The sequence below is a fragment of the Odontesthes bonariensis genome, chromosome 4 (assembly GCF_027942865.1).
Source record: "Odontesthes bonariensis isolate fOdoBon6 chromosome 4, fOdoBon6.hap1, whole genome shotgun sequence".
Taxonomy (NCBI): domain Eukaryota; kingdom Metazoa; phylum Chordata; class Actinopteri; order Atheriniformes; family Atherinopsidae; genus Odontesthes; species Odontesthes bonariensis.
In genome coordinates this window covers 27017048-27032237 of record NC_134509.1, presented here as the reverse complement: position 1 = coordinate 27032237, position 15190 = coordinate 27017048, and the positions used below count along the sequence as shown (strand labels likewise).

Below are 15190 nucleotides of genomic sequence, written 5' to 3'. Positions count from 1 at the left end.
GTAGAGCTCTGCAAGGCTCCAAGTTCAAGTCGATCTGAAAACTGAGTCAACTAAAGCCGCAGCGCTGTGAAAATATGCGGACATGGATGACTGGCCATGCTTTAGTTAAATCTAAACAAAGCTCTGAGAAGCGTTCTTGACCATTTTCCAGTCGTCACCAGAAACTGCAGCTACTTCTATCAACTCGGATGCAGTTTATAGTATATTTGCTATGATTTTATGACGGTAGAAATTAATTTGTCCAAGCTTCTGGGGTTGTCAGTGTTCGTCACAATGCATTTTGTTTTATTTGCAGCTTTGTTTCTCTTTACGCACGACCTTTCTGAAACCTTGCGCTCTGACAAATGCGCTTCCCGGTGCGACGTGAGCTCGTGTCCGAGCCCGAGCTGCACCGGCGGGTACGTGCCGGACAGATGTAACTGCTGCCTGGTATGTTCTCCAAGCGAGGGGGACCCCTGCGGCCGCAAGAATGACCTGCCCTGCGGGGATGGCCTGGAGTGTAAGCTGCTTTCCACGGAGAGGCGGAGAGGCTCCAAAGGGGTCTGTAGGTGTAAGACGGACTATGAGGTGTGTGGAAGCGACGGCAAGACGTACGGTAATGTGTGTAAGTTGAAAGCAACCAGTCGAAAAGCTGTCCAGAAGGAAAGACCCTCAGTGAGCCAAGCGCACAAAGGACCCTGTTCGTCTCCAGGCGCAGGTAGGACTGCTTTAACCCTTTAGATATAGATGAAAAAATGCAATGATTTGCAAATAATTTAAATCCTTTGTGTAAGTAAACAAAAACTGCTATGTTTAATTTGATTTGTTTTTGAAAGAATATGTGCACCTTTTTAACAGAATGATGCTAGAAGCACGTCTCTAACCTCACCTCTTTTTCACAGCACAGTTTGGAGAAGGAGCACTTCCTTTTGTTATTTTAATGTTTATGTCCGCGGATGACAGGTCTGGACTACAGGCGAGAAGGTTTAGCACATGATCTCTTTTTTATGATCTTGCTATTTTTTATATGTGCAGAAAGGAGTTTGGCACTGTTTTCTGAAATAAGCAAGGCCTCAAACGTCAACTGGATGGCAGCATATATTTCTTAAAAGAGTTTAAATCCGTATCAAACTGGGTCTTTGTTTAGTTTATTTTGTTTAGTTAATCCAGCATTTAAAATATACAAAAATGATAAAGAAAGACAAAAAAGGGCAATGACAGACAGAAAGCCCAAAGGACTTTTTCTGAAGCTTCTACCCAAAAAAAAAAACAATACCATAGTTATCAGCTTATACAACAGTGACTCTTGAATAACACTAATAATACATATACAATACAAATGTTTTTATGCCTAAGACAACCTCATTAGTTGTCCACTGTTTTCTTTTCTTATTTCTTTAAGCATTACACATTGTTTCAAGTCTTCTATTTCCCCTGTCCTTTTTCTAGATGTGTCTCTGGCATCAAATTAAAAAATAATTCAACATTTGATATATTATGTTTGCACTGTTTTCATTTATGCTACATGACTATATTCTCACTTTTTTTCTCAGATGAGTATACATGCAGAAATCTACATTTTAAGGACTGAAATTGCAATTCAATCCTACAGTCATGGTTGTGAATGATGTGCTATGTGTGTGTGTGTGTATCCATGTAAGTTGTCTTTCTGTATTAATGCAGTGGGTTCTTCATGTCAGTATAGGTCGTTCCCTGCTCCGTTCCAGCAGCCCTCGCTACAAGTTCAACTTCATCGCTGATGTAGTGGAGAAAATAGCGCCTGCTGTTGTCCACATTGAACTATTTGTAAGGTGTGATATGTGTGACTGTGTGCTGTTGAGTGAGTCGTAGTCTTAATTCTCATCTGACAATATTCAGAAGAGATTTTAGTTTATTATGTGTGGCACAGTGATGTTTTCTCCCTCTATGAATTGAAAAACTAGAATGAAATTCTTTTGTGTAGCATAATGTGTTCTTGTTATTTTTTAGAAAGAAATGTGGCCCCACCAGTGTGCTGCTTTGTCTTCTCTGCCGTGGTTTTATGATATTGACTTCTGCAAATTAAGCCTCCCTATCTGTATGCCACACAGGACAACCAGAATGTGAAATGAACAAAAGTTTTCCTTCCTCTTTTTCTCTTCAGACATCCTCTGTTTGGTGACCACACCCGTCTTTCCAGTGGCTCTGGTTTCATCGTGACCCACTCAGGTGTGATTGTGACCAACGCTCACGTGGTAACCACGGCTGCAACAGTGAGATGGAGGCCCCAGTTGCGTGTTCAGCTCCACGATGGGGATGCGTACGAGGCTGTGATTAGATATGTGGACAGGAAGGCGGACATAGCCACTATCAAGGTCAATCCACAGGTGAGAACACAAGCACTGATCCTGAAACTCTCACCTGTCTCTGTTTCCAAAATGATGAAATATGAAAAACTACCGGTACTTCTTTTTTTTTTCTGTGGCTTCCATGACCCTTGAACAAGCCAACATGAAACATTCTGACAGTTTTTTGCACCAAGTTCTGACAGCTTCCTGCTAGAAATCATAGGGCTAGCAGGAATGCTTTCATAAACACTAACTCTGTGACTCACAGACACAGCGCTGATGTGTGTATTCTCACACCCACATCTGACATACTTGGACTGTTTTGTAAGCTATAAACTCTTCCTCCCTACTATTTTGCTTTCATTCATTGTACTCTTCTTTTAAACTTACATCCATTCCCTCCTGTGTCTTTTTAAATCTTCACTGCGTCTGTCCGTATGAGAGCAGAAGAAGCTTCATGTGCTGTCTCTGGGCCGTTCGGCTGATCTGAGACCCGGGGAGTTTGTTGTTGCCATCGGCAGCCCCTTTGCCCTGCAGAACACCATGACTATAGGTATCGTCAGTACAGCACAGAGAGATGGCAAAGAGCTGGGTATCAAGGACTCTGACATGGACTACATCCAGACTGATGCCATTATTAATGTGAGCACACGGATACATATACATGCATGTGTACATGATAATTACATTTTTTTTTTTTACAATACCTTGATTCTGTATAGTCATTTTGATAATTACGTAATGTTTATTTTTATTTCTTATCTTTCATATTTGCGAGAAGTATGGCAATTCTGGAGGACCCCTTGTAAACTTGGTAAGTGGTGTAAGTATGATGGGTTTTCAGTGGACTGTCGAAAAATAGATTAAAATGATCAAAAGTACTGAGCCCCAATATTCTAACTCAGTTTCACCTTACCAAAAAAAAAACTTAGCCTCTATGACACTGGTCCACAATGTTCTTCTGCCTAAAGGGTTGCCTTTGACCTGATATCTGACCACAGTTAGGCCTCAAAAGCCTCACTGCATATTAGAAAGCAGTCAAATTGTATTTTAAATCTGAAATACAGCATATTAGAACATAGGAGGAGCTATAATGTATTATAGAGCACCATGCAGATCTAATTATTCTATATTGTAAACCTGTATAGGTAATCCCGGTGTTGATTTATGACACATATAGTTAAACTAAATGCACAACATTAGTTTTGGTAACCTCCCAAAGTGGATCATGAAACTCAGTTGAGAAACTATTTGGGCAGATTTATAATAATAAATATTACAAATTCACTGACAAATATCACTACTATTGCTTCTTATTCTCCTGATACTGCTATTACTGTTACTCATGACTAAAAATTAGAATGATTAATGGAAACAGAATATAAAGTTGGATTTAGACTTTCTAACAGATGCAGTCCTGAGTGGTATACATAGAGCCAAGGGAGTAGGAATGAGTTTAACATTGGGGGCGACACATATCGGAAACCTGACAGATATAAAATAATTTTTGGGTTGGACAAATGCGCGTGTGTCCAGGTTCCTACGCCTATGCATAGAGCAGAGTTCCATCTTTCAAACCAGCATTTCTTCAACATGTATCATCTCAGAAAATATTTATATCTCCACGTACCACCATTGGGATTGACATAAAAAAAACATTCTCAGACGGTGTCAGGTTTAGGAACAAGCAGATGGTGAGCTGACTTGTGAATGTGGAGCTGAAGGGGTCTTCCTGGACCCCTTTTGAAGTAGAAACATAGAGCAGAGGGACCAGGGCGTTGACTTTCTCCTAGTAAGGTATGGGAACAAGAACAGGAGAGGCGTTTGGGACAGACAAGGGACAGAGACAAGGACAGGTGGAGCATTGTCTGAGGCAGGGATGCTGGGACTGAAGCCTGGATCCTCACCTCTCTCTGGGATGTTTTTCTTGGAGGCCGCTCAGGGGTTGTCTCCTGCTGAAGACAGGCCGACAGCTGGCTGGCCTTAGCCAGAGAGTCAGCGGTGGGAAAGTGGAATGTTGGTAGATCCTTTTTGAGAGTCGCAATTATTTACAGCTTCTTTGTCATTTGCAGCAGGGTCAACTGCCTGAGTCTGGAAAACAGTCCATTCCACAAGGGAATAAACAGCCTGTGGGTTACATCCATGGAGCCAGAGATAGCAGCCTGCCAAAGGTGGAGTTAAACTCTGCTACATCCTGGAGAGTGGCTGGGTTGTCTGCTGGGTCCAAGTCTGGCAAGATCATTCTGTCACAGTTCATGGTTGAGGGAGGACCCGAACGCAGGACTAAGCAGGAGGCTGTCAATGAGGGAAACAAAAGTTATGGCAAAACAAAAAGGGCTGTAGAGGCAGGTAATCCAAAAACACAGGTTAGAAGCAAACAAGACTCAGCTGGCACAGACAACAGAACTGAGGGGGCAAACTATGATGAGGATCTTGCACTTGACAAGGGAAACTGAAAAAATGCCAAATGCAAGGTAGGTGAGTGGCAATTTAAACTAAGACCAGATGAAGAACAAGGACAGGAATTGAAATGGGGCAAACTGTACAAAATAAAACAGGAAGCAAGATTACTAATCCCAATCAAAAGACCATAGACCATGACAGTATGTGTGTTTGTGTGAGTGGTTGAAGGAGAAAAACATTGTAAAACACTCTTTAGAGCCTAGGTGAAGATAAAGGGCTCTCTATAAAAGTGGACCATTTACATGTAGACATTTTTCTTTCTTTCAGGATGGCGAAGTCATAGGCATCAACACTCTGAAAGTAACAGCAGGGATATCCTTTGCGATCCCTTCAGACAGAATCAGCCGCTTCCTGTCAGAGTCACAGGCCAAACATAGCAAAGGTTAGGTTTCCAGTCTGAGCTCAGCTCTTTTTAAACAGTAGTTCCTCTTCCTAATGTCTAAATACCTCCTGTAAAGCCCTCACTGTTTAGTATTTACCATCATTTCTTATCCGGGCTGTGACAGAAAAGACGAGACGACAGAGAAGACGAATGGGAGAACCACAATCAGATGAAGGTGAGAGCTGCTGAAGCAGCGTTCTTCATGTAAATATTATGACTACTTTAAGCCTTTCTAAAAATGGAGGTGCTATTTTTCTTGTCAGAGCTGCCAGAAGTGAGGAGATATTTTTTAGGCATCAGGATGATCACAATCACCAAAGAGTGAGTTGAAACTTCCACTTGGACATTGTTGTTGCATGTTATTAGTTTTGTGAATTTCAAATCACGTGTTTCGTGTGTGCCTCAGGCTAGTGGCAGAGCTTAAACATCAAAACCCAGACTTTCCTGACATCGGCAGTGGGGTTTTGGTGCAGCAGGTCATACCTAATGCTCCAGCAGAGAGGTGTGCTCACACACATATGTAAAACCCAAGCACACACACACATACAAGAAACTTTGGTAGAAAATAAGTGCTGCGCTCTTCAAGGCAGAAATTATCAGCCATACTTTGTTGTTGTTTCAAATGATTCTGGCCATACTGTGGTTCTATAACATGATGATTTGATATATTCTAATATTTCATTTTATCATATATTATTTGGCTATGTGTTTAACACCTGTAGGCCTCTATGTGCCTCAGTCATCCCTATAGAAAAAGTACTTACATGAGTTTCTCTCCTTTTCATGTGTATAAGTGGTGGTATCAAAGCTGGTGATGTTATCGTGAAGCTGAATGAAGAGCCGGTCCAGACCACTGAAGACATCCACGACGTGCTGCAGAGCAACAAGCCACTTCTTCTTGAGATTTACAGGGGAGACGATCATTTACTGTTCCACATCCACCCTCAGTATTTGGTGCATTAATGGCTCAGATAATTTGTTTCCAGTATAATTTACTGCTGGGAGTTATGAATAATCTTCAGTTATTAAAAGAAGAAAACAGACAATTCCTTTTCAGTTTTTATCAGTATAATGATGTTGGTTTTGTTTTTGATTTGCAAAGTTTTTGAGTGCATTTGTTACAACTCAGTACAATACTGAGAATACTGTTAAGTAGATTCTGCTGCACTGTAAATTGAAGGTGGTTCAATATAAAAGCTTCAAGAGAAGTGTGTGCACAGTGGTGTGTATTTATCTGTCTGGTCTGTCCAGCAGCTGCTGCCAGCAGTCAAATTTCTCACCTCTGTTTATGTCCTCTCGTCCCTCCTCCTTCCTCTCTGGCTTGGATAGACATCCTCGTAATTTAAACAAATCTAAGCCAACAAGTAGAGTCAACACAAGCACAATGAGCAAAGTCCTGTTACTGGAGGAGTCACTTATACTCCTCTCTTCTCAAATTCTCATGTGTAACGTTATCATGAATCATGAAATGCCCTCTGGCTTAACAAATGAAAATCCTTTTAAGGCTATTTGGGGCCAATGTGAGAACATTTATCTTGGTCACATCTGCTGACGAGCATAATTAAAGAGAATTGAAGCTGACTTAGACAAAGTCTCTATGCCTTGACATCAGTGCTGTTTGTAGTTTGTTAACACAGATTTCTCCTCATGACCCTGTAGCCTTACTTGAAGTGTGAATACCTGCACAGTTCATAAACCAGACTCAAACACACAAACCATCCTGCTCACATAAACAGAGCCATGTTGTGCCATGTTACTGTTGAAATAAGCTGATAAAACCACTGAAGACAAATTACACCCAGGAGGAGTCTTCTTTTAAGTGGCTGAGGTGTGTGTGCTGTTTTTAATCTTGGCAAACACAGAGTGTGTCAGTGAAACAGAGAGCAGACACAGCCGTTTATCCTTATAAAGACAAAACTTAACAGTAAAATTGTTCCAGTGAGCTCACACCAAATGCAATCATCTTATTCAACTGTAAGGAAAAAAATACTATGATAAAATGATATGTCTCCTGCTTATACTATGGATGATCTCAGACTTTGATTTCAGACTCAAAAAACACTTAATGTGTTGACATCCAGAGGCCACTCTGTGTACATCCTTCCATCCATTTTCTATACCCGCTTAATCTAATTCAGGGTCGCGTGGGGCTGGAGTCCATCCCAGCTGTCATTGGGTGAGAGGCACCCTGTGTACCGTGTCAAACACAACTGATGGTTCCGAAACTGGCCACTAGATGGCGTGTTGAGACTAAAAATTTGCTCATGACGTGGCAATAGTTCAGCTGCTACAATTCTTAGTTTATAAGACCATTTCATATGAAAGGAAGTTTAAATATAACTCTGGTTTCTTACTGGGTAATTAAGTTCTTAAAACTCCATGCAAGATTTCACATAGAATGACTGTCTCTCGCTAGTTTTTCTTTTCCTATGAAACCTTTAGACAAGTCTGGGTTGATGTCCATACTGTCCGCAGTGCTATAAATGGTGGCCCTGCTGTCCAAACCTCATGGAAATTAATCATCCAACGACCAGAAAACAAAGAAATATTTCACAAAGAACTACACTCTTCAAAACACAAAACTTTAACAAAAAAAGCATTTTAATCTTTTAGTTTTCTAAACTGAATCAAGAACCTATTTATGTTGTAAATTCATATGTTTGATTAATTCTCAATGACTAATCTAATAGTATTTAGAACATTTTACCAAATCAAAATGTATTATTATTTTATTCTGGTAACACAATTGCGTAATTTCTTACTTACTTTTAAAGACACTTTTTACTTTTTACTGACTTGAGAATACTAATTTGATTAGAACAAATTTTCTGCAGATCAACAGTCTGTTGATTTTGTCTGATTCTCCTTTTCATAATGAACCAAATATTTTCAGTAAGAGACAGATGTGGACTGCAGGCAGGCTGGTCAAGCACACACTTTTTGTGCCTATGAAGCCTCACTGTTGGAAGTTGTGCAGAATGAGCTTATTGTCCTGCTGAAATAACCACGGACACCATCAATGGTATCTTCACACGTGAAATTATCCATGGCATGGACACCGATACATCACAGATGCTGACTTTTAACACCTTTCACTGATAACAGCCTGGATGTTTCTTCTAGTAATTGGCACTCTTAGCCAGATATCAGTTCTATCTCAAAAGAAGCTGCAATGTGGACTCATCTGACCACAGAACAAGTGTCCACTGTCTGTCTGTCCATCTGAGATGAGCTCCTGTCCAGAGAAATCTGCTGAGTTTTTGCACAGGGTTGAAATATGGCTTTCCCTCTGTGTAATACATCCTCTTATTAAAGTTAATGATCAAAGTATTGATCATGGTGGCATAACGGTTTCTGGTACAGTGTTGCTTGAGGCCTCTGAGGTTTCCTTTACACACTCCTTGAATCTTTTCACAATAATATGCTTTACTCAAGTTGTTTGTAGAACTTTGTCTATGTACAAGTTCTTTTCAATTTTGCATGCGGAATTACTCTTAACATCATTATCATTTTTTCTTATTGAGGATTTTCAGTTTGACACAAAATGGTGATCCATAACCCATTACTGCTTGAACAGACTTAACCTTTCATGGAAGCGTGTTCATGGAAAAAAGATGATGACTCCCATGATGCGTTGTAAGAAAGAGAAGAACAGAAACAGGTATTTATAGTCAGGCTCCATTGTAATGCCCTGTCTAATGTCAAACTGTGAGTCATTTCACATAACCTGATGACATTTTAGTTGCGCTTAATAGATGCCAGTCAACACCATCTTTTTGGTGCATGAAAACAAACACAGCACACATGCACTTTATGCGTCAGTCAGGTTAATATGTAATGGAAGGATCTGCTTTTAGGGGACACAGATATTAACTGGTGTACACATACACACATATATATATATACATACACGTGTGATGAAGTAATGAGTTGGAGGAACTTTTAAGGGCACAGACTAAAGACTGGGCATGTTTCTGATGTCATGGCAACAGCTTGAACTCAATTTAAAAAAAAAAAGAAAAAAAGCCCTGTTGAACTGAGGCATTACAGTAGCACAGACCCTAACTACTTCCATGTGTCTCATAGAATGACTCATTGTTTTACTGATCAGAACTCATGTGGCTAATTCACCGCAAGAGGAGATGAGGAAACACAAAGCTAACAAAGTTTTGGATGAAATCTTCAGAAGATCATTGAACTCACCTTCTACACAAACACAAAAATGCACACAACCATAACATAGGGTGTATTACAGCTGAAGGCCACATCTCTCTCACACACAGGCTCCACAACTGGACAATTAGTCCTGGAAACAGGAAAGTACAGCCATGTGTGGTTGAGTTCAGTGTTTTGGCTCAGAACTCAACTATTACTACACTCTCTTTCCTAATACCAAAAAAGTGATAACTGCATATCTTACATCAAATGCAAACCAATGCAGCTGTAGTCTGTGAATGACGGCTACCTCAGGGCATCTCAGAATTTGATATGCCTTCCAAAGGCCACATAGTTTTTGAGAATTTAATGAGGTCTGGGATTCCATGCATTCCTCTCAAAGTACGATCTGTTTTTATTGCGAATTTCTCTGGAAACAGTTTTTCAAAAGACTTTGTTATTGGACTGGTATGAGACAGTGCACAAATCTACGTTGCTCTTAAAGATTTGTTGAAAATTGAATAAACATAAAAATGAAATGAGGATGTGAAATAGGATGTATCCTGTTGCTGTCCTCCCAGATTTTTATGTAGAAATGGTGGCTGTTTTTTTCCCTCACTTTTTTTTTTCATTTAGCATTTTCTATACACTTTTCTATCACAACTGTCCTTCTGATTTCTGTCTCAACAGCAAAAGGACTCTTCAGTGTAGCTTTTTGTGGTCATTGGCCTTCAAGTGCAAAATGTGGAGAAGATAAAGCACTGCAGAACTTTGGGAGGACGAGGAGCCTTTTTGTGAAATGCTTCACATTATATGTGGGTGCGAATATGGCTTATAAAAAATAAACTATATATGATAATGAGTATAGTCCAATCTCATAAGCTTTGCAAATAAATAAAATAAAAAAAAAAGGAAATTCAAGATACTAGTTTATTTTTACCATTTCAGGTTAAATCTTTAAAATAATGCAAACCTAAAGATTTGCAAGCAGCTAGACTACGATGGGCTGACAACTATCTTTCAATTCTTTATCTGTACAAACAGTCCCAAGTAATCAATTTTCCTACATAACAAAAGATCACATGACATGTTGAGTGTGACAGGCTTTGACTGTATTGATGAGCCCACAGTGAGTGACCAACTGTTTTTATTTTGGAGTTGAAACTCACACCAACCTTGTTTTCCATCTGTTTTCACCCAAGAAGCTTAAACAATTATCTTTACTCGTAAAGCCAACAAAGTTTGCAACTAGCTGTCAAACACTGAGTGGAGCCAGATATTCCTATCAGAAGTTGGGTATAAACAAGAGTTAAAAGAAGATTTTGAATACTCGACAGAAAAATGACTCCATTGTTGGATAGGCTTATAAAAAAGGCATCTGTTTGCCATTACTGCTATTTTATATTCTAGTTGTTTCCACCGCCCCTAATTGTGCAGTTATTGCATGTTAAATGAATAATATGACATTTGAGGAAAACTAGCCATTTCACTCCTAGCACGCTGCACCCTGTTGGTCCCTGTTTGTCAGGACATCAGAATGCAACATGTTGAGCATCACTTTTATCACGCATGGTTAATTTCATGAAAGGCTGTATTTTTAAGCCAAACCATGATCTTCTGTTAACCCTAAGGAAATTCCCAAAACTACATTTTTTGTCAGCTGAGCCAAACCACATTTAACTGAACTAACCACAGAGAGGGAGGGAGGGGAAAAGTGGAAAACTTTGTTGTTAAATGGGACTCACAGCAGATGCTAATCACTCTGTCCAGTGCACAACTAAGTGCACCAAAAAACAAATGGTTTCACACAGGAGTCAAAATCAATCTAAAATAAAAGTACTACAACTTACTCCACCACCAATCCTACAATGGACAATGTTGCTCTTTAATGAAAAGATAATTACTATGGACATAGCAAATAACTACAGGGCTGGCGTAAATCTTGAGCAATTTTTGGGATATCCTGAAAATAAGAAGTAGGCTAGAAATACATTGTTGCTTTGTTACACAGAGATAGACAAAATAATTTGTATATGCCCTTATATTCACAGGTTAGATAATCAGTTGCTACATTCTTGTATTCAATTTGACTAAATCAGCTACTTTTACTAGAAACAACTATTTTTTAGACATGACCACATGGTAATCACTACAGCTACCTCCAAACCAACATACTCTTGCTAATTTGTACTCCTCCAAAGTAGCTGTAGCGAACATAGAGTCCTGAAACTGCTGCCTCAGGTACTGCAGGAACCACCCATTTTTAACCATTCACTTTCATGATATCACATTTAACCCAGCCTCAAATTAGAATGGGAAATAGCTATGTTGAATTTTGAAGTTTCACAAAGAATGCTCAAAACTGTCCAGTAACTACATTTGCTTTATTTTGTTCCTTGCACAAATGCAGCTAAAGTTTTAATCCGTCTACACATTGACATTAAACATGTCCTTATAAGCTCCTGTGTGATGACATCAGTTATAAGGAGCAAGGGAATAATGGCAGAAGGTGCCAATCCTTGACCTTTATGCAACACATTCTGGCACTTTTCTGCTTCCCCTCCCACTCGCAGTTCTTTACTTTCCTACTGTCCTCTCACCAGGAGATGGTTAGGATTTCATGTATATGGTTACATACACATATTACAAAATACTTGGTTGCAAAATTAGATTGCAAAAAGATTCCTAGAGCTTACATGTTTTACCATTCATGGGTAACGATTTCCATCTCATCACATGAACACTGCCTGAGAAAAATGAACAGCTAAGGAATACATTGCCATCTCACAATTTATAGCCCTTTGAAAATGTGGACAACAGTACCTATTGCATGTTTTATGGTGATATTAGGCTCCCACAACTTCCACAAACTGGTTGTTTGGTTGGTAGATTGTCTCTTAAACTTTGGACAGATTTCGTTTGACTCTCCTTCTGTTCCACCTTGATGCCTGGCATTTGATTCTCAATTCTTGTGAATGAACATGGAGATCAGTCTTCTTGTCCCAGCAGGAGTGTGAACAAGCATATTTCCCGAAATGTTCAGTAATTCCCCTGACAATAAAGTATCTCAGTCATGCTCTGGGCAACGTTGTTGAGCACAGTTCTGTCAAAACAGTGATAGAAACCAGTGCTCCAATGTGATTTTACACACATTCCTCAGAACAATATGGCCTCAAATCCATGCAGGGGAAATGAGACAAACACACATAAAAACACAGTATTTACATCACTGTTGAGGAAGTTGAGTTGACTTACAGTAATTTTCTGGGGACTTACTCTAACCCCCAACCACAACTGGTACACGTTTAACCTTAATATGACCCTAACCCTTCCCTGAAACCAGGTCTTTATCTTAAAATGTGATAATTTGCTTTCCCCCCCCCAGATGAAGGTGGGTCCTCACAACTGACTGTGTAAACAAATGAAGGTCCCTGCAACAGGGGTACCCAGACAGATAGTCACACAGTTGCACAGTGAAGAGGGTCCAGAAATGATTTTGTCTGGGCTCAAGTGATAATCAAATCCTTTGGGCCCTCCCCCGTCTCTCAGCTTCCTCCTGACTCGGCTGACTCGTGCATTCAACCCCTTTGTTTCTCTGTCAGTCTTTTCTCTCCTCTCCTCCTCTTTCTTAGACCAGAATTTCTCTGGATTTAAAAAAACACTGTCACATTTTCTCATCTTGTGACCTCTGCGTGGGTGGGAGTGTGCACTCTAGTAGGAAATATGACTGTCAGTGTATGTGCTGATTAATTTCATGGGGGTGTGCTGTGCTGTGTGCTCTCAGTCTTAGAGCTTGATGAAACAGTATAATGCAATTGCCTTGTGTTGCAGCTATATAGTTGACTAAATCTCTTAATGAGGATAACACCTGCTGTGAACGAACTTAAGCCCAGAATTCTGCGGGTAAAGTTGGCATGCACACGGCAAAACCACCATTTTATAGTAGTTGGAAAAGTTCCCCCTGCGATATGAAAGTATTGCTTGGTCACTCTGACAGATTTTGCTGCAGTCTCTCTCCGTAGGAGGTGGTGACATGCTGTACCATGTAGTCATACATATAGCAAAGTAGCCTGATTAAGCATTTACTACATATAGTCAGTGTGTAAATTGTAAACCTAAAAAACAAAATCCGTCCCCTTCTTTTAAATCACCTTGTGTGCGTGGGTGTGTGTCGTTTGGTGGTGTGGGAATAGTGGTAGAAGCATGCTGACCCCTCCTGTTAAACAATAACTAATAGGCCACTGGATACAACATCTACATCAACAGTCGTTAAGTGGTAAAGAGGACACATCTGGAAAACACATTTCAAATGAAAAAAATAAACAAATAGTCAGCCAAAGAACACAGGAACTCTAGTCTTGGACAAATGGAAAGATAAGAACCATATGTTTTCTATTGGTCAGGGAAATATCATTTAAAAAAAAGCTAATCATCAAAAACAGTAAACAACATCAAAAGCAAACTCCTCATTAGATTGTAAAGTAAACTGAAATCAAACTATAAACCCAGCGGACAGCAAAGGGATAGGATTTTATAGAAAATTGTTAAAGTTTATAAAGACAAACACATTGTTTTGGTCATGATCATGACTTTTGTTTTCTCTCTAGAGACAAAGCCTACAAAAGGGATGCTTCTTGGTTAATCCCTCAGTTAAATTGGGCCCAGAGGGGCATAGGCTGACAAACACACATACACTGTCCATGTTGCAACAGTGGAGTCAAATAAATGTCACTTCAATTTGAATACACAAATTAGCTTTTTAAAACCTCTAAAAATGCAAAGATGACTTTGTTAAAATGAGTTAAAACAAATTTCTGGGTGGCTAAAATAATTAAATGCCAGCTGAACTCATTGGACATTATTAAAGGCACACAGCTGTTTTGTCTTCCAGTTGATGATCAACCAAGCATGTGTTTAAACCTGCAAGACAGGATGGTGTCAAGGCATAGGTCGGGGAAAGGATGCAAGAAATTTCAGGGACTAATGCCTACAGTCAAATATACCGTTGGCAGCATTAGTCTGTGGGATATAACTCCTGTGAGATGTTGTCACGCCGCTGTCAGGCTCCCACACTGCAGGCACGTGTCTGAATGTGAGATAAAGCCAAGAGCAGGAGAAAGAGGCAGGGCAGGAAAGGGACTGTGACAGAGAGCTCGGATGAAAGGGAGTCTATGTGTGTGTCTGAACATGTGAGCGTCTCTGTGAGTTAATATTTATGTTCTGAGGAATAGCTCTGTGGCTCAACAAGGGTCCAAGACCTTCAGTACTCAGACCCTCCAACTGCAGCGTCACTCACCCATGGCCATTGGATTCTTTTCTGTCTCTCTTTTTTACATCACATATCTCCTCTCATGACCATGACAGTTACTTCAGGTCAGGAGCATGCTACCAACACCTCCACAAAATGCTTTGCTCTCAGGTCTGTGAGGCTAGTTCTGAGTTTAACAGAGCAGACAGATCAGGGTCGCAGCTGCCATACTGGGTTAAATCTCTTCCTTCAGTCACTAGCCTTTGGGGTGAATTGCTGCTCCCAGGGTACAGGCTCTTGATATAAGCACACACCTTAATCTCCAAAATAGACAGAACCCTCCTGCACAGAACTTAAGTGAAGCAGGGAGGATAGAAAATTACTAAACACACAAAAACTTAACTTAAAGGGAAAGTAATAAAAATAACAATAGAGCTCCATACTATGTTGCCAACTGTGGGAAATAAGCTGTTATATAATGACACTCGTGCTCGCAGAATATACATAGTCATACAGCCAGGGGTGGTGGCTCAGGGGTGAGTGGGATGCACCCCTGCTAACAGGAATTCTTAAGTGTATCAGTACTCTGGTGCTTGCATAACAGTACCTCCGGCTAAAAAACACGTGATCACCCAG

The 15190-nt window shown here is 40.1% G+C and overlaps 1 protein-coding gene across 1 annotated transcript; it reads left to right on the top strand.

The window, feature by feature from the left end:
• htra3a (HtrA serine peptidase 3a) lies at positions 1-6759 on the top strand. Its single transcript, XM_075463761.1, has 10 exons — positions 1-697; positions 1685-1790; positions 2123-2345; positions 2754-2948; positions 3088-3120; positions 5037-5151; positions 5276-5326; positions 5415-5472; positions 5558-5653; positions 5946-6759. The coding sequence occupies exons 1-10, from the start codon at positions 220-222 to the stop codon at positions 6112-6114; spliced, it is 1524 nt and encodes a 507-aa protein (XP_075319876.1). The 5' UTR covers positions 1-219; the 3' UTR covers positions 6115-6759.
• The last annotated feature ends 8431 nt before the right edge of the window (positions 6760-15190 follow it).